Source organism: Haliotis cracherodii, unplaced genomic scaffold (genome assembly GCF_022045235.1).
Source record: "Haliotis cracherodii isolate W230 unplaced genomic scaffold, xgHalCrac1.p SCAF_10, whole genome shotgun sequence".
Classification (NCBI taxonomy): Eukaryota; Metazoa; Mollusca; class Gastropoda; order Lepetellida; family Haliotidae; genus Haliotis; species Haliotis cracherodii.
This window is the reverse complement of record NW_027266265.1, coordinates 39,033,780-39,053,868: the sequence shown is the minus strand read 5'-3', so window position 1 is coordinate 39,053,868 and position 20,089 is coordinate 39,033,780. Positions and strand designations below refer to the sequence as shown.

The following is a 20,089-nucleotide window of genomic DNA, read 5'->3' as shown; positions in this document are numbered from 1 at the left end:
GGAAATACAAATACAAGAACTTTTGAACCATGTCAGGTGAGTTCCAAGCTATTCAAAAGAGTATTTCCGTCATTGCGTATGTCAGTTGAATGTGAGAGGAAGACCAAGTTGATACAGCTTGCAGTTACTGACCCCTTCAGTGAACCATCAAGCACAGGTAGGGTGCTGAGAGACCAAGGATCATTATCAGAGGAATTCTGGGATTAAAACCAATGACAAGTGGATCCTGGCAAACTCCTCACAGTGATAGCCCATTTGCGGAGCTCTCTATACTATCGCTGCCAACAGTCAAAGCTTCCCACTGTGATAGGTGGCTACAACCATGCTTGGAGTTGAACTTGCTACTGTCTGACTGTTATGTTGACAAACAATTTGTGATGACTGTCGTGATGCTGAATACTCTTACCCCAGCTAAATTATTTTCTTTGTTTGTCAATTTGAATTTCTATTTCATTTCAACTATCATGTAAGTAGAATAGTAAGAATGTAAGGGGGAAGTTGGGTGATTTCCATTCATAACCAATCTGATCAAACAAACGTTAAATTCATCTGGGGAATATGGTCGGTCGTTAACTATGATGGCCTTCCCAAAGCCATAAACAAAAGTATAAATGTTACTACATTTGGGGTGAGATGGCAAATAACAAGATTATTGTAATGGCGTTCCCATACTGATGGCAGCCATGTTACTGAGAGGGTACTGAAGGTGTCACGCACTGGGAAGGAGCTTGCAGATACTGGTAGCTAAGGTACATAAATCAGAACAGAAAATTCACATATTGGTGTGTCTGTGTGGCTGCTTGTACTAGTCCGGACTGATGCCAATTTACAGTGCTAGCCCACTGAGATACCATGCCACAGTTTAACTTGAATACCCCATTCAGACACAGTATACTGACCCCGAGCCGAACCCCTTAATGCAGAACACCAGACAGTGTAACAACAAGTACCATATTTTGACGTCTTTTGGTATGACGCAGCTGGTGATTGAACCCCGGACCTTCTGCTACAGTAGTAGTGAAAGTAGTCTATAGTTATAGCTGAAATCCTGGACGATAGTTGTCTCCCTTTACCGACTCACCTTGTTGACATCCTGGACAGTGGCCACCTGGTAGTGTGTGAGACCAGGAACGTGGAAACCTCCGTCTGGGTTCATCTTCACCTCCAGCTTGGTGCCGTTGTCATTGTTCAGCAGATCCCTGTGGAAACACATCCATCATCTGTAGGCTGGGCAGTGTGGGGACGGTTAGACTCAATTAATACTCCATGAGGCGGTGTTATGAGTGAGTGAGTGAGTAAGTGAGTTGGGTTTAACGCCGCTTTTAACAGTATTCCAGTTATATCGTGGCGTGTCAGCTTAATGGGGGAGGAAAGCCCAAAGTGATACAGGTCTCAGACATTTACCACTTCGGCGAAACCCACGAGCACGGGTATGGTGCTAAAAACCTAGAAACATAATCGGGGCGAACCGGGATTCGAACCCACAATCATAGGTTTCTGGCGTGCCCAAGGAACGCAACTCTGCACAGCGAATCGCGGCGCCTTAGATGACTGGGCCACCCGTGCCCCCGGTGGTGTGATGAATTGGGACTGAACTCCAAGCCGACCAATTTTTGTCTCATCCCCTTAATGCTGAGCGCCAAGCAAATGGGCTTCACACATTGTACCGATGTTGGGAATCAAACCCGGGTCTTCAGCGTGACGAGCGAACGCTTTACCACTAGGCTACCCGACCACCCAGCTCCCTGTGGAAACCCTTCCATCCATAGGCCAGCCAGTGTGGGTAATAGTTTGACTCAATAACTAGTCAATGACATTCATAGTGTGTGAGTGTTTTATGGGGCTTTGAACAGTATTTCAGTTCGTACAGTCGTCAAGGTAACACATTGTGACCACCAGATTGTCATTTGAGTTGACTTGTAAGGCAAGCAGAAAGCACTGGGGATCTATTCAGATCAGAAAGCACACATGTTTGTCAAGAAAAAGACACCTGATGGACACCAACTGTCACATTTTCCAAAGCTTGAGTGAGTTTTTAACGACACTTTGAACGGTATTTCAGTAATAGTCCGGTTAATGTGGGGGGAAAGCCAACGTGATGGAGGTCTTAGACGTTTACCAGTTTGTTGAAACCCACGAGAAGGGTATGGTGCTGACAAACCTAGAAACATAATCAGGGCAAATCTGGGATTCAAAACCACTATCATCTGATTCTGGCTCGCCTTAGGGACTCAACTCTGAAGAATGAATTGTGACATCTCAGACAATGTGGCCACCCGTTCCCCCTTGAAGCTGGAGTATTCGTGGCCTACCTGAGGTTTTCATTGTAGATCTCTACCACACTGACGGTGATGGTAAACTGCCAGTCTCGCCCCTTCTCACTGGTCTCCCGGAACAGCTCCTGCAGCGCCCTCTGGTTGATGCCCGGATCTGACGAGGGGCCCTGAACATGGATCAGTAATTGCATTGAAACAAATCTTTCATCACATGTTCATGGACATCGAGTCAACAGACAGTACAGGCACATCTTTCTGAATCCTAGGGTTGGTTGTGCTGAATACTTAAAACATTGAAAATACCTGTTGCTTGAGTTAGTACCAGGAATTGAAATAAGGGAAGAACTAAGATTTTTATTATTTATTATAGGAAACTCGAAAAACCACACTCAGCTATATGTATTTATCACTCCATATTTATGAAAATGGACTGAAAATAAGTGAGTCTGGACCAGACGATCCAGTGATTGATATCATGAGCAACAATCCATGCCACCATGGTAGGGCAAAAAGACATGCATTCATCCAAGTCACTGAGTCTGACCCTTCAATCCATTAAGGCCCTCTCACCACCAGGATAGGTTGCTGGGGACCGAGTCTAATGCAGAACTGCCATGACGTACATATATATAGTGATAATATTTTTATGCTGCCAGTAGGTTTCACCATACTGTATTTGCCATATTAATTTACAGGAGTCAGTATGTTCTTGTGTCTATTACAATTTATTACAGAAAACACAGTTGTGTAAAAAGGACATATAATTACCTAGTAACTTATCAGAAATGTTACATTGACATTTAGAACTAAATGCGTTCTCAAACGCCAAATTAATTTAGCTTGTTGTGTATGGTCTTAATAAGAGCTACCCTTTGTTCATTTAAGTGACCCGGGCACTTATTACGGAGTATACGGTATATGATACCAGTATTTGCAAAACTCTGTTTCTCTGTAACTGTTTTAAGTTCAGTAAAGTACCCCAACATCAATCTTGGTAGATGTACATGTTGCAGTTATGTGAATAGTAGGATTAATGGTTGTACCTCCATGGTGTATGTCTTGCCAGAACCTGTTTGACCGTAGGCGAAGATGCAGACGTTGAAGCCGTCGATACAGCTGGTGACAAGAGCCTTGACCTCCTCAAACACCTGCAACATCAACATGACACTTCATGGCATCCCACATTACACCCTTATCATGTCTCACAGAAACACAGCAGAGAACTGCTTCAACATTTCACTTGGACATCCTGTTACGGGTCACATCAGACCGACCTTTCATCGGACCAATCACAGCGTAGCTAACGAGATCAGAAAAGTGACATTCAGAAAGTGTTTTCTAATCATGCAACCTGGAAAAAGTTAACAGAGGGTAGTCTGAATGACAGATACAGACTTTATCACTGAATCCATACAATCTAGGCCATCTATTAGCAATTCCAGAATGTTCTTTTGTTCAGTTTTCGAAATTTTAATCGAGAATTTGTCAACATATGTTTTGAAGCGTAGTCATGAGTTTGAAACTAGTGCCATAAAGCATGAGAAAGCTGCCTTCTGATTGGCTAATGTCAAGTAATGTAAGTTGGATATTGGTCTAACACCTAAAGGGTACTACTTCTCACCTCTATCTGTGTGCTGGTGTCGGTGAACACTCGATCCATCTCAAATGTCTGACACCTCCCCTTGTTGTCGACGTAGACGAGGCCATCATCATCACGGTCGTATGTAACAACCACGTCTCTCTGCTGTCCATCCTCCTTGATGCAGGGTCGAACTCGGCAGAACACCCGTATGTTGCCTATGGTGAGTGTGAAGTTGACATTGTCATGAAGTGGTAAAAAAATACATCTGTCGCAGTTTTGTAGTTTCTGTTAATACTTGGTGTTTATGTCCACCACCCTAATAAAAATAAATATCGTCTGGTTACTTATTCAGGGACCGCCTCCGTCATCTAATGGTTCAGCCAAATTCACTCACTCACTCTAATAGTAGAGCGTCTGCCCCGGAGAGGTCAGGTGTTCGATCTCTGGACGTGTCATTCCAAAAGACGTCAAAAGATTGTTTTTACCCTGCCTAGCGTTTGGCATTAATGGCTAAAATCGGAAAAGTTGGCTCGGACTAAGTATACTGTGTCTGGGTGGGTTTTTCAGTGGGCTAGCACTATAAAATCAGCATCTGTCTGGACTAGTACATGCAGCCACACAAATACACACATGTGAATGCCCGTCGTTATATAAGTGCAATAATCTTTGACGCAAGGTTAACCTCCATTTCACCTGACCTCACCTATTTTGGAAATGAAAACACTTGTTTTAGTTCAAGTTCGTCTCGATTTACACGAGCTGCAATACTGGGCCTACCTTTGAGCTCTACCAGCTCATTGTGGTATTTCTTACGCAGCGACATCTCGCGGTGGTACTTCTTGACCAGCTCCTTGTTATGTTCACTCACTGCCTCGATCGCCTTCACCATCTGCAACATACCAACACTGATGTGGAAACAAAGATAGACTTCACCATCTGCAATACACCAACAACAATGTGGAAACAAGGGTTGTCTTTACCATCTGAGTTATATCAACAAAGATAGACTTCACCATAAGCAACATACCAACAATGTGGCAACAAGGGTTCACTTCACCATCTGCAATATACCAACAATGTGGAAACCAGGGTTTACTTCACCATGTGAGATATATCAATATTGATGTGGAAACAAAGATAGACTTCAACATCTGAGATATACCAACAACCATATGGTCCACCCACAGCAACAATCAGTTGAATTTTCATACACAGAAGCTATTCTAATCCAAGTACAATTTCTGCCTCAAAAGTCTGCCCATCGTAGAAATGATCCCATCTCTCACCTCCGCCTTCAGCAGGGCGACTGTCTTCGCCAGCATTGTCGGGAACTGTTTGGTCAACTTCTGAAGCTGGATGTACCCAACCATCACCTCATCAAAGGAAGACTGCACGGACACCAGCTTCTCACACATTCCGCGACACTTGGCACGCAGACCAGCCATCTCTGCCTCCGTCTCTCGTCTGACCGTCTGGACAGCCCGCTGCTTCTCCGCCTCCATCTCACCCAGCCTCTCTTCCATACACACCTGCAGCTCCTGGTGTTTACTTTGGTGACTTGCAAGCTGGAAGTGTCCAATGGTATGACAACATAACGTACATGTGCATATTATAGATAATGCTTTAAGATTCATTTCACTCGATGCTTGTGTCAGGAGTGAGTTACACTGCTTTCCAATCTCATTAAAATCAGACCTTAGTTTTCGCTACCGCTAAACAAAGATCTGAGGACATCCCATTACGGGTCACGTCAGACCGACCTTGCGCAAACTTTGACCGACCAATCAGAATGACCTATCAGAAGGCAGCATTCTCGTGCTCTACGGCACTAATTTCAAATTGCCGACAACGCTTCGAAACATATTTTGACAAATTCCTGATTACAAACTTGAAACCTAAACAAAAGAACATTCTGGAATGGCTAATAGATGGTCTAGATTGTATGGATTCAGTTGTTAAACCTGTAACTATCGTTCGGAATACCCCGTTTTAAATTTTTCGGGGTTGTATGATAAGAAATCACATTCCGACTGTCACTTTCATGATCTGATAAGCGACGGTCTCATTGGTCGGATGAAAGGTCGTTCTGACGTGACCCCTAACGGGATGTCTTCAGATCTTTGTTTAGCGGTGGCGAAAACTAAGGTCTGATTTTAATGAGATTAACTGCTTTCAAACATTGCATCCATGTGGGGAATTGAACCTAGGTCTTCTGTGTGACAAGTTTTAAACAATGACTGCCCTGATTGTGAGTATGGTTTTATGCCTCTTTTAGCAATATTCTAGCATTATCATGGCAGGGGACACCATATAGGGAATCGAACCCGGGCCTTCAGCATGACAAGTGAATGCTTTAACCACTAGGCTACCCAACCACCCCTGATTGTTGCAGGAGGATTTGCAGTTCATCATATGAAGTTTAATCCATTGCTATTGAGAAAACAGGAACCAGAAACTATGATTTTTAAATGATATTCTGCCAAGACCAGTTTTAACTCTGGGGAATTCTAGATAGTAAATTGGACCCACCCACTCTTGCAAAATGGATCAGTTAGGGAGCATCGAAAGTTTCATACTGCTTAAACACATCACTGGCATGTACAGGATCACGAGCTGTAACCATTTTGAGCTTGTCATGATTCGCAAAATATTTTTCAAATCTTCCCATATTCAGGATGTTTGTAAACTGGTTAATGTCTGGTTATTTATCTGGAAATGGTGCCTCAGTTCCCATATGGTTCAACAATTCAACATGTTAAAACCTCATCCTCTGTTAAAGATTTATTTGTATGTTGTTTAATGCTGCACTCAGCAATATTCCAGCTATATGACAGCAGTCATACCAGGCAGTCCAGTGAATGACATCATGAGCATTGATCAACACCATCGGGATATGATGACATGAATCAACAGAGTCTGAAAAAATTCCGTAAGTTGCCTTTTACGACAAACATGGGTTGCTTAAGACCAATTCTAACCTGAATCTTCCTTTGGTCATCCTCAGAGAGATAGCATATATGATATAACCCATCAACGTCAGGAAATATTAAGTCTCTATCTACATAGATTTTATTGGGCTAAAAAGGCGAAAAAAAGGTGAAAATTATATGCATGGATCACTGGAAATCAGTGACGACACCAGGTGTCTGTGGAACATTCCATAACCAACAATAGACACCTACCTCATGTAGCAGTTGTTCCTTCTCCTGCTGTAGTTCCGCCGCTGCCTGTCCTCGCTGCGCTGTCTGCTGTTCCAGTAGTTGCACTTCATTCTGCAGCTGGGAGTTGCGGTCCTCGGCATCTCGCAGCGTCTGCTTTAAGGTGTCTGACTCCACCTCCACCTGCACACGCTCTATCTGATGCATCACCTGCAGGGGCAGTCAGGAACAGCAGGAAGGTCAGATGACATAGGGTTCAGCATCATGTTTAAGACTGTTGATCTTATAGTGCTAGTCCATGGAGATATGCCACAGCTTAACATGGATACCCCACACAGACACAATACCGACGAAGCCGACCGAGCACTAGGTAAGAACCAACAAGGACCATTCTTTTATGTCTTTTGGTACCAATGACCAGTGGATCAAACTACCGACCTTCTGCTCTCCGGGCAGATGCTTTTTCCAGTAAAGCAAGCAGGTGGACACTTAATAAAGTTACAACCACATACATTCTTAGATAAACTATAGTAGAGGTTCACTACAGTTTGTCGTTTACTTTTAGGTAATCTTTTTATGCACCCTCTACTAGTGAGTGAGTTGGGTTTAACGCCGCTTTTAACAGTATTCCAGTTATATCGTGGCGTGTCAGCTTAATGTGGGAGGATGTTCACTTCCGGCCCATTCAAACCAGTGGTTGATGGTATGAGCAACTGTTCTGAGGGGAGCAATACATTATGATCACCTGATCCCCCATTTCAGTCAGTTCTTACTACAAGCATATAGTATTTAGGACCTATTCTGCCAACTTCGGTGCTTCACCCACCTCTGGTTCCCGGGCTTGAAGCGCCACCATCTCCGCCTTCATTTCTCTCAGTTGCCGTGACAACGCCTGGCTATCTGTTGACAGTTTCATGACTGACGACCGATGCTTGATTTCTGCATCCCGTTGTTGAGCCTCTTTCTGGTCCAGAGTCTCTTGCAGCAGTGACACTTCATTTCGGAGTGTTTCATTTTCTTCCTGCAGCAACTTCAAAACAGAGATCATATGTATATGGCTGAATACCACAAGGACCACAATGGTTTGAAAATTGGACAAGTGAATCCTGGAATGACAAAGGGAAGTAACTCTGTTAATCAAATTGTGGGATCTTAAACAGCTGCACCTACCATCCATCCCAGCTGTACTCGTATAAGAAACTACACGTAATGCAGGAACTGTTTTCAGAATATCAGCCAAACTACAAATAATAACAGTTTTAAAACAAATACATTCATCTTCTACACTTTCTTTAACATGTTTAATATCAATGAATTTTAAAAAGAACAACGATTATTAATAAACTGAACCAGATCTAAGTTCATCCATTAACTTGACTTGAATAATTTAGTAAAGTTATCTCCCTTGGACTACACCTTGCACTTACACATCTTAAGTGGTTGGTAGATACTTTCTTTAGATTTGCATGCAACGTAAATTAGATAACATAAGTCAAAAAGCATTCTAAAATAAGCATCAAACAACATCACTGATATTTTATTTTAAACGTCTGGGGATATGAGGAAATTGTACTTAGAGTCAAGCCAGTCTCATAAACCAACAATTTCACTCAAAATTATTAGGATGCTGGTAATGAGTGGGGAATATTGCCCATGTCATGGGGAATATTGGGAATATCATGGTGCCTTAGACGACTGGGCCACCCGTGCCACCAGGGGATATTTGAACTAAGGGCATAAGTGGTGAATAGTATCCACACCACTGTAAATGTTCCGTGACCATAGTGACAGCTCTTGTACGAAGTCTCCACTTACTTGAATCTGTGTGTTGTCGGAGTTGAAAGCGATGGACGAGGGTCGGGCGGAGAGTTTGCGGAGTCCGCTGATCTGCTTGGCGAGTTGGTTGTTCTCCGCCTGCACCTTCTCCAGCTGCTTCTCGGTGTCTGTCGTGCACAGCCCCGTGATGGATGACTGCAGGGGGTACAAGGAAGCAGTTATTGTAAAATGATTGGGAATGAGTGTTGCAATCGGAATGGTTGAAAAAGGTGATTAAATGGAATTAAGAGCCTACAAATCTCTTGGACTATTCACTGCGCATGAATAAATTTGAATGGAATTCACATGAATAAGTTCCTTGTTTTTCTCAAACCTAAATTTAATAAGTGTGTCATACGGCTTGGTGAAATGGATACCATGCTAATTAAGTATTGAGCTTGATTAATATTTATCAGAACAATTTCGGTTTAGTTGGTTTTTTTCACATTCTGCTGACTGGCAAGTTTAGTTTTCATGGATGCATGCAACACCATTCATTGTATGATGATGTCATAGCATTCGAGAGTCACGTCATGGCTGTCTCACAACTGTGAGTGTTCACGTAGAACGACAGTGCTTGAGAAAATGACTGATAACTTTTGTATTTTACAAGGTCGTAAAAATAGTATGTGTTTTCAGATTTGCTGGTTTTATTGATTCTTTGATCCCTGGAAATTTTATTTGGAACTGTCATTTCTGAAAATGGCAAATCAAAGAGTTACTTCCTTTCCCATATTGAAATTTTCAGCATTTGAAAGAAAGTACCGGTATCTCTTTGATTGGCCATTTCAAGAAACACTGAGTGAGTGAGTGAAATGGGTTTACCCCTGATGTAACAATGATGTGGGTCTGAGGCATTTACAACTTTAATCAACAAGCACAGGTATAGTACATTATAAAGGCATGTATGTTATTAAAACACTCGATCATAGGATTCTGGCATGACTAAGGGAGACAACTCGGAACAGTGACTGAGTGAGTGAGTTGGGTTTAACACCGCTTTTAACATTATTCCAGTTATATCACGGCGAGTCAGCTTAATGTGGGAGGAAAGCCCAGAGTGATGCTGGTCTCAGACGTTTACCACTTCGGTGAAACCCACGAGCACGGGTATGGTGCTGACAAACCTAGAAACATAATTGCGGTGAATGGGGATTCGAACCCACAATCATAGGTTTCTGGCGTGTCCAAGGGACGCAACTCTGCACAGCGAATCGCGGCGCCTTAGACGACTGGGCCACCCGTGCCCCCCTCTGAACAGTGAATTGCAGTGTCTTAAATGACCGAGCCACCTGGTCTTCCATTACAGAAACACTCCAAATACCTGTGGTCACCATGGCAAGAAGTGAGACCTAAAGTCAGGTGACAAGGAGGGCTACTCTCCAAGCAACACAGCATGCTGCTTTCATTATATTTGATTTCATCCCTCCAACTAAACGTTTAAGAATATGGTTGGGTAAATTTGTATTATTCTAAGCATCAATCATGTGGTTTAACAATAGACGTTATACTAAACAATACCTTGGTCTTCCATTCTTAAAACAAATGTGGCATGTCTAGGCATTGCCGGAGGTGTGTGATCTGCCAAAATTGTTAATAAAAATGTGATTGTTGAAGGTGCAGGTAATTCATGCTGCTTTAAATTCTGATGACATAAACTAAACATATAAACTACCAAATATAGGTCATTTTCGGATTGACACAAGTGAATATAAATAAGTGGCAAGGTCCAAATTTTGGCAGGGCTGAGAGTCGCTCCTGTAACAATATGAGGCTTCCAGCTTTGCATGTAACGCTGCATGTAACTAACTGTCAAACTTATGAGGATTGTCCACGTTCAAAAATGTGTTGATGCATCTACAAAACAACTATTACCAGTAAATAACTTGATGTAATTTACTTTCATACTTCTTCTTACATATGACCCATGCAAAATAAATGTCTAGCCCTGAACATGAATGTTAAGCAGAACTTTCCACCAGTCACTGACATAGTCAGGGAGGCTAAAGGGAGACTGAAGGTGTAAAGCTAAATCCCCTAAAACATGTCCCTTAACACCCTGCTACTGCAATCCCCCATCATTCAGTCAAGAGAATGGGTAAATATAACTCAATGCCCTTCAACAGAAGGGTTTTACGTGACGCAGTTATGAACGTCCAGTACCCACAAATGTACAGAATGGACAAAGAAAAAAGAATATGTTGTGTCCCGAAAGACCACACAATAATATTCACTGTACCAAAATATTGACAAGATCCTGTAATTAAAGTTATTATGAAATCTTACAGTACACTACACAATATCATTATTTACAGGACCCTCATACTTCCTGTAAGGACACTTGAAATTAGGGGTCGGTCGGTCGGGTAGCCTGGTGCTTAAAGAGTTCCCTCGTAACGATCCGGGTTTGATTCCCGACATGGGTACAATGTGTGAAGCCCATTTCTGGTGTCCCCGCCATGATATTGCTGGAATATGGCTAAAAGCGGCTTAAACCATACTCACTCACTCAAAATTAATTAAGAGGAGTCCCATAGGCCCCCAGTTTTGTAGGTCAAGGTAAAACCCTGCGGCAATAACTATGATGGTGAGACACACACAATAAATCAATTATCATCAAATGGAATGCAGCATCAAAGAGAAATATCAACCCCACCCTGCCTAGATGGTCTGATTGCCTGTCTGCACAACCGACCATCTGTCACACATGATCTAATACACTGCAATATAAAACAGCTTAGCATACATGGCAGACAGGGGAAAACAAACGACCCCCATTACTTGGCTCCAGATGTGACCATTAATAAAGACTCGGTTCCAGTTATGATTATTGATGCTGACATGGTTCTAGCTATGATTACTGATGCTGACATGGTTCTAGCTGTGACCATTGATGCCGACATGGTTCTAGCTATGATTACTGATGCTAACATGGTTCTAGCTGTGACCATTGATACCAATATAGTTCTAGCTGTGACCATTGATGCCGACATGGTTCTAGCTATGATTACTGATGCTGACATAGTTCTAGCTGTGACCATTGATACCAATATAGTTTTAGCCAAGACCATTGATGCCGCCATAGTTCTAGCTATGATTACTGATGCTGACATGGTTCTAGCTGTGACCATTGATACCAATATAGTTCTAGCTGTGACCATTGATGCCGACATGGTTCTAGCTATGATTACTGATGCTGACATAGTTCTAGCTGTGACCATTGATACCAATATAGTTTTAGCCAAGACCATTGATGCCGCCATAGTTCTAGCTATGATTACTGATGCTGACATGGTTCTAGCTGTGACCATTGGTACCAATATAGTTCTAGCTGTGACCATTGATGCCGACATGGTTCTAGCTATGATTACTGATGCTGACATAGTTCTAGCTGTGACCATTGATACCAATATAGTTCTAGCTGTGACCATTGATGCCGACATGGTTCTAGCTATGATTACTGATGCTGACATGGTTCTAGCTGTGACCATTGATACCAATATAGTTCTAGCTGTGACCATTGATGCCGCCATAGTTCTAGCTATGATTACTGATGCTGACATGGTTCTAGCTGTGACCATTGGTACCAATATAGTTCTAGCTGTGACCATTGATGCCGACATGTTTCTAGCTATGATTACTGATGCTGACATGGTTCTAGCTGTGACCATTGATACCAATATAGTTCTAGCTGTGACCATTGATGCCGACATGGTTCTAGCTATGATTACTGATGCTGACATAGTTCTAGCTGTGACCATTGATGCCGCCATAGTTCTAGTTGTGACCATTGATGCCAACATGGTTCTAGCTATGATTACTGATGCTGACATAGTTCTAGCTGTGACCATTGATACCAATATAGTTTTAGCCAAGACCATTGATGCCGCCATAGTTCTAGCTATGATTACTGATGCTGACATGGTTCTAGCTGTGACCATTGATACCAATATAGTTCTAGCTGTGACCATTGATGCCGACATGGTTCTAGCTATGATTACTGATGCTGACATAGTTCTAGCTGTGACCATTGATACCAATATAGTTTTAGCCAAGACCATTGATGCCGCCATAGTTCTAGCTATGATTACTGATGCTGACATGGTTCTAGCTGTGACCATTGATACCAATATAGTTCTAGCTGTGACCATCAATGCCGACATGTTTCTAGCTATGATTACTGATGCTGACATGGTTCTAGCTGTGACCATTGATACCAATATAGTTCTAGCTGTGACCATTGATGCCGACATGGTTCTAGCTATGATTACTGATGCTGACATAGTTCTAGCTGTGACCATTGATACCAATATAGTTTTAGCCAAGACCATTGATGCCGCCATAGTTCTAGCTATGATTACTGATGCTGACATGGTTCTAGCTGTGACCATTGGTACCAATATAGTTCTAGCTGTGACCATTGATGCCGACATGTTTCTAGCTATGATTACTGATGCTGACATGGTTCTAGCTGTGACCATTGATACCAATATAGTTCTAGCTGTGACCATTGATGCCGACATGGTTCTAGCTATGATTACTGATGCTGACATGGTTCTAGCTGTGACCATTGATACCAATATAGTTCTAGCTGTGACCATTGATGCCGACATGGTTCTAGCTATGATTACTGATGCTGACATAGTTCTAGCTGTGACCATTGATACCAATATAGTTTTAGCCAAGACCATTGATGCCGCCATAGTTCTAGCTATGATTACTGATGCTGACATGGTTCTAGCTGTGACCATTGGTACCAATATAGTTCTAGCTGTGACCATTGATGCCGACATGTTTCTAGCTATGATTACTGATGCTGACATAGTTCTAGCTGTGACCATTGATGCCGCCATAGTTCTAGTTGTGACCATTGATGCCGACATGGTTCTAGCTATGATTACTGATGCTGACATAGTTCTAGCTGTGACCATTGATGCCGCCATAGTTCTAGCTGTGACCATTGATGCCGCCATAGTTCTAGCTGTGATTATTGCTGCCGACATAGTTCTAGCAGTGATTATTGCTGCCGACATAGTTCTAGCTATGACCACTGCTGCCAACATGGTTCAAATTATGATCATTGATGCCGAGATGGTTCTAGGTATGGTTATTGCAGCAGACATAGTTCTAGCTGTGAGTATTGATGCCTACATGGCTCTAGCTATGACCAATGATACCGACATAGTTCTAGCCATAATTATTGATGCCGACATGGCTCTACCTAAGCAATGCTGTGGACATGTCTTAATTGTCTGCTTCCCGCAACAGGTAATGAATCATGGTATTGATCAGACGGATCTGGGTAATGTCTGCCAAGTGAGTGGCGGGGGTGGAGGCAGAGACAAAGGGCTGTGTGGGTCAGGCCAACCTTTCTGCCTTCAACTCTCTACCATACACATGGCAGCTTATAAAATGACAGTTATTCAATCAGTGAGAATGGTTTTACATCTCCTTGGGCAATATTCTGTCAATCCAACAGCAAGATGAAATAGAAAATTGGTCTCACACAATGTACCTGAGAGTTAAATCAAACCAAAGTCTCTAGCTACCCACTCAGCTACATGACCACCTCCGTGGTCTAGTGGTAGAGCGTCCACCCGGAGAGCAGAAGGTCTGGGGTTCGATCCCCAGCCGCGTCATACCAAGAGGCATTAAAAGATGGTACTTGTTGTTACCCTGTCTGGGGCTTGGCATAAGTGGCTGGTCGGCTTGGAGACAGTATATTCTGAGTGGGGTATTAATGTTAAACTGCAGGATGGTATCTCAGTGAGCTAGCACTATAAATCGGCATCAGTCAGGACAAGTACAAGCAGCCACACACACACACACACACACACACACACACACACACACGTGCATGCTCATCGCTATATGAGTGCAATAATCTTGGACGAGAAAACTTCACCTAACTAAGCTACTCAACAATAAACTTTGTCATGGTGGTAATGGGGAAGAATGTTTGACTGCTAAGGATAAGAAACGTCTATCCTCACATTCCTGATTAGAGGGTCTCAATGAGAAATGACTCGAATAATATATTTATTAGAATTTAATTGCGGCTCACATAAAATGTTGACCTTCCTCTCCTACAACTATCTGACTAATATATCAATACAATTAATCAAAATAACATCTTAAAATTAGAAATCAGAAACTTATTGATTTATCCACAAGGCACTACCACCAAGGTCAAGCACGTATCACTTACTCACCATGGGGGTCTGCATGGGTAAAGTAATAAAATTCCTTTTCATATAAATATCCCAATCAACAGACGACCTGATAGGATATAAGATACAAGTTTTGTTTATAAATAATCTATGGAGTTTTGAGTCCATGCCGTGGTGGACATATTGTTGTCATCTTCAAAGATTTATCATGAATCTGACATATGATACATACGAGCACTCACAAAATTAGAAATCTTGGGTGGTCATAAAATGCAAAATATAAAATGAAATATGAATATTTCAGTCAACATGGTCAAAATATAAAAACAATTTGTCAATTTGTGAACAGGCAATGACTTTGAAACATTGATTTCTATTTGATATGGAAAGGGTTTTGCCGCTTTATTTTTTTATGCAGTTGGAAAGAATGCGCACATCTATTTCTTGCCCTAAAGCAAAACTAAAACCTGTCATACAAGGAGATCTCACTCATGGGGGATGAACAAGAATAATCATTTTGACCTTAGTACGCTTTGTCAGTTGCTAACTTATAATGAAACAAATGATATTAAACTCGTATCTGGTATGTCATGAGCAGTGTTTGAAATTTTTAAAAAAGTCAAAGGGTCACTTGGTAACTGCAGTGGAAAAAGTTTAAAATTTAAGGGTCCTGGAATCAAACACTATTGGAGAAAATCTAAAGGACCCAAGGACCCCCTTAAGTTCGAACACTAGTTCAGTGAGTGAGTGAGTGAGTGAGTGAGTGAGTGAGTGAGTGAGTGGTCAATACCCAACTAATATTACAGCAGGGGACTCCAAGAATGGACAACCAATAATTTTGTACACATGTGGGGAATCAAACCCTGGTCTTCGCCATGACAACGCTTTAACCATAAGGCAACCTGCCACGCTAACAACACCACAAACATGGCTTTAATTAGTCAAATAGTTAGGAACATTTCAGTATTAAACGCTGCTTACAAAACCTTGTAGGAGTAGGTGTCAAAATATGATTCAATGTTGATAGTAACAGGCACTAACACAACAAGTCTATTCTGTCATCCCCTACGGGCTTCAAGATGTGAAAATAAACTCCATGAATTATAAATGCCTTGTGGGTTGTAGGTGGAAATTCAGTTAACCGTTTTTATTGATTATGGTGTTTCACCTGAATGCATACGAAACCTGGTAAAGAGAGAAGTATGGAGTATGAAAATCACATATTGAACTTTTAATCAATAAAGTCTTAGCAAAAGTGCCAGTGTATAGATTGATGTGACACCTCAGCAGGGGCATGCGGTACCTTCACAGCTCGGCTTTGTTCTCCTGGCAGTGTTACCATGACTTAATGGCCTGGCTTGAGTTCCACTCATTTTGTTCCAGCCATTGCTAATGTGGACAGTTAGGAAATCTGTGTTAGACTACTAACAATATTAAGGCACTTGCGGCCACTTCTAGGCAATGCTTGTTACTTTGAAATTTGTACACACATCTCAGGATTACACAATTTCAAACATACATACCTACAGATTGATGGCTGTTATTAAATTATAATGAGGTGAGGTGAAATAGGGTTTAATGTCGCATTCAAGGTTATTGCACATACATAGCGACGTGGTGGTGGTGGGTGGGTGGAAGCGTGTGTGCGTGTGTGTGTGTGTGAGGGGTGATGTGTGAGTGTGTTGAGTAGGATGATGTGTGAGTAGGGTGGGGTGGGATGTGAGTGGGGTGGGGTGGGATGTGAGTTGGGTGGGGTGGGATGTGCGTGGGGTGGGGTTGGATGTGAGTGGGATGTGGTGGGGTGGGGTGAGTGGGGTGGGGTGGGATGTGAGTTGGGTGGGATGGGGTGGGATGTGAGTGGGGTGGGGTGGGGTGTGATGTGAGTGGGTTGGGGTGGGGTGAGTGGGGTGGGGTGGGGTGGGGTGGGTCGGGCAGGGGTGTGAGTTGGGTGGGGTGGGGTGGGATGTGAGTGGGGTTGGATGGGATGTGAGTGGGGTTGGATGGGATGTGAGTGGGGTTGGATGGGATGTGAGTGGGGTGGAGTGGGTTGTGAGTGGGGTAGGGTGTGAGTGGGGTGGGGTGGGGTGGGGTGGGGTGGGATGTGAGTGGGGTGGAGTGGGATGGGGTGGGGTGTGAGTGGGGTGGGGTGTGAGTGGGGAGTGTTATTATCCCTTTTGTGTTGAGCCCCAGGCAGTGTAAAAATCTATGATGAAATTGTCATCCGTGGTTACCTGAACAATGAGGAATGAATGATTTTATCAATTTAACTGAATTCATCATTGTGCTGCACCTTACTTAAAAGTGATGCTTACACACCCAGATGAAGAGTGAAGAGGTAACATGAAATCCCACCCATCTACAATCCATTTCAGACATGTATTATATACTCATTCTCCAACTATTTCACCGATATAACCATAGTAACTATGTCACACCAGATGAGCATGTGTGGTTGAGGGGAAACAGAGAATGTCCTTCTGTATAATTACCACCCACAAGGTAAGGGTGAAACGATATATTGGTGCACCATTAGATTTCATGCGACGATACGATACACGATACATTTTGTCTGTATTGATACAAGATGATACACTTGCTGAAATAAGTTAATTACTATTCGTTTAATGACCCCTGGGGTTTTTGTTAGTCAGATATCGCAAAATGTGTTGTAATTCGCTTTTCAATTTCACTAAAATAGCTGCTATGAACATGTGTCTATAGCTAGCCTTCCCATTTGAACGTGCTCTGAAATATTTATTGTCAAGAAGTTTCCATGTTAAATATCGTATCGTGAACCATGTATCGTGATACACATCGTATCACGACCTTGCTGTATCGTTTCACCCCTACCCCAAGGCACACCTGGATGAGGCTGTACACTATGGACCTACATCAAAGTCGCTCCCACAGTGATGTTTGGTGATCTCGTCATGCAGCTGGGCGTTCTCCTTCTCCAGCTTGGCGTTGAGTTGCTGAAGGTTCTGGATGGTTTCATTCTGGTGCAGCTCATGCAGCTCCGTCTCCGAGCGCAGGGTCACCAGCTCCCTGGTCAGCTCCAACTTGTCATCCTGGAGGAGGGTCACCTTCTCCACCAACTTGGAAGCTGGGGTCGTGGCTGATGTGGAGGCTGAGGTAGAGGCTATGTCTGTGCCTGTGCTGGATAGGCGGGTGGAGGTCGCCTGTGCTGTGATGTTACCTGTAAGATGGGCAATACAGGTGTTGAAGGACTAGCCATGTCAGTTGTGATGCATGGGTTAAACAGATACCATTCACGGCCAATTCAAACTTATTATAATTGATGAGTCAGCAGATACTGATTCATGGATTAAAAACATGAAACTTGGATGACTAGTCGCATTGTCTAATGCGACTCTCAGCAATATGTCAGTCCGTAAATAATCCAGTCCGGACAAGACAATCCAGTGATTGATATTATGAGGAACAAGACACGGCGTTGGGGCATGTTGGTATGCCAGCAACCAAGTCAGCCAGACCGACAACACCAGATCCATTAAGTCGCCTCTTAGGACCAGCACAGGTGGTTGGGGGCCCATCATGAAATCACTATTGGTCACATTAGGCCACACTTTTTAAATTTAATATTTCACAGATTTATGCCTGCTTTTCCACACAAGGTTGGTCGAAATGATAATAAAAATAAATAGCTATGTCTATCATTTTTTTATTTATATGAAAGTCTTTCTGCTGTGGAGTTTAACCTGCAGCTGACTTCTTGAATCACCGAGAGTGATGTAGACATGGAATTTATACACAACATAATATATTGTATAAGAGGGTCAATATTACTAGCGGGAGACAAAATAAAAATAAATATTTTTATGTTTAGCTTATTTCTTTTCCAGGTGCATTTCACTAGGGGCAGCGGTCACGTGAAACGAAAATAAAAAAATGATGTGTGAGCAAGTGGAATCTATATTTTAATAATATTTTCCTCATTCCGTTTCCGCACAAACTAAGCTGCCCATTTCAGCTCTATTTCCCTGGCCCAGTTTTGCCTTAATACCCATCACCAAGCACGCTGCCTAATTTCCTTTCCGCCTCAAGATATTCCAAGTAAGTATTTTAATAATAAAAACCCGGGTAGTATTGATGGTGCAATATGTAATAATAAGACTCACCCTGTACATCTCTCCCTAGCTGTTCTATCCTACTCTCGTGTTCCTCTAATAGTTCTTTGAGGGTCTGAATTAGGTCGTCTTTTTCTTCTAGCTGGGTCTGGTGAGTTTTTCGTAGAATTCCCAGTTGTTGTTTCTTGCTGTTTTCTTCTTTAGTTAATGTTGACCGATAGTGCTTGTTCTTGTCTGTTAATGTCTGCAACAGAGTAACATTTCATCAAAACAAATAATAATAAAAGAATGCATCAACATTCATGGTTATGGCGTTAAGTACATTTATACAGACAAACATTTGGTGAGAGTGAGTGAGTGAGTGAGTTTGGTTTTACGCCGCTTTTAGCAATATTCCAGCAATATGGCTTCACACATTGTACCCATGTTGGGATTCGAAGCCGGGTCTCCGGCATGATGAGCGAACGCTTTAACCACTAGACTACCCGACCGCTCCTCATTTGGTGAGATGTAATATTTCCTATCTCTGATATATGTTTCCTATACCCTCTATTAAATCTGGCAAGGAAGAAAGTTTTTAATTTGTTTGCCCGTGAATACATTTGAACAGAAAAGTTATAATTTTGGACTGTTTCAACTTTATTCCACCAAAACGAAACTTAGATTCAAATTCAAACACTGGATTAATAGTGTCATGAGAAGAGTTATGAATTATCTCCCTTGTATTCACCATACACTTTTACGGAGTAATAAAAGTGGCATAAAACCATACTCACTCACAATGTTCTTAGGAATTCCAAAGCACCTTTACATGCCTGGGTTTATAATCATGAATCCATCCAACATTTACTTAAATATGTTATGAATAAACAAAACTAAAATTACAAATATTCTTAACAAGTCTAAAGCCATTTTTCCTTGCCATATTTGTACCCCAAAAGCATCTCATAAATCACAGATATTCCATAAATATAAAGAATATAGTTATTTCCTAATACAA

General features: G+C 42.2%; 1 protein-coding gene across 1 annotated transcript in view; it reads right to left on the bottom strand.

The window, feature by feature from the left end:
- Window positions 1–20,089, bottom strand: part of LOC139454366 (kinesin-like protein KIFC3) — an 80,472-nt gene that overhangs the window by 5,682 nt on the left and 54,701 nt on the right. The window contains exons 5-15 of the mRNA XM_071236017.1: window positions 19,141–19,333; window positions 17,893–18,197; window positions 8,832–8,987; window positions 7,843–8,046; window positions 7,041–7,226; window positions 5,145–5,423; window positions 4,636–4,747; window positions 3,898–4,073; window positions 3,320–3,424; window positions 2,313–2,443; window positions 1,082–1,199 (exon numbers count right to left, since the gene is read on the bottom strand). Of these exons, the coding sequence (XP_071092118.1) occupies window positions 1,082–1,199; window positions 2,313–2,443; window positions 3,320–3,424; window positions 3,898–4,073; window positions 4,636–4,747; window positions 5,145–5,423; window positions 7,041–7,226; window positions 7,843–8,046; window positions 8,832–8,987; window positions 17,893–18,197; window positions 19,141–19,333 (1,965 nt within the window). The remainder of the gene's footprint in view (window positions 1–1,081; window positions 1,200–2,312; window positions 2,444–3,319; window positions 3,425–3,897; window positions 4,074–4,635; window positions 4,748–5,144; window positions 5,424–7,040; window positions 7,227–7,842; window positions 8,047–8,831; window positions 8,988–17,892; window positions 18,198–19,140; window positions 19,334–20,089) is intronic.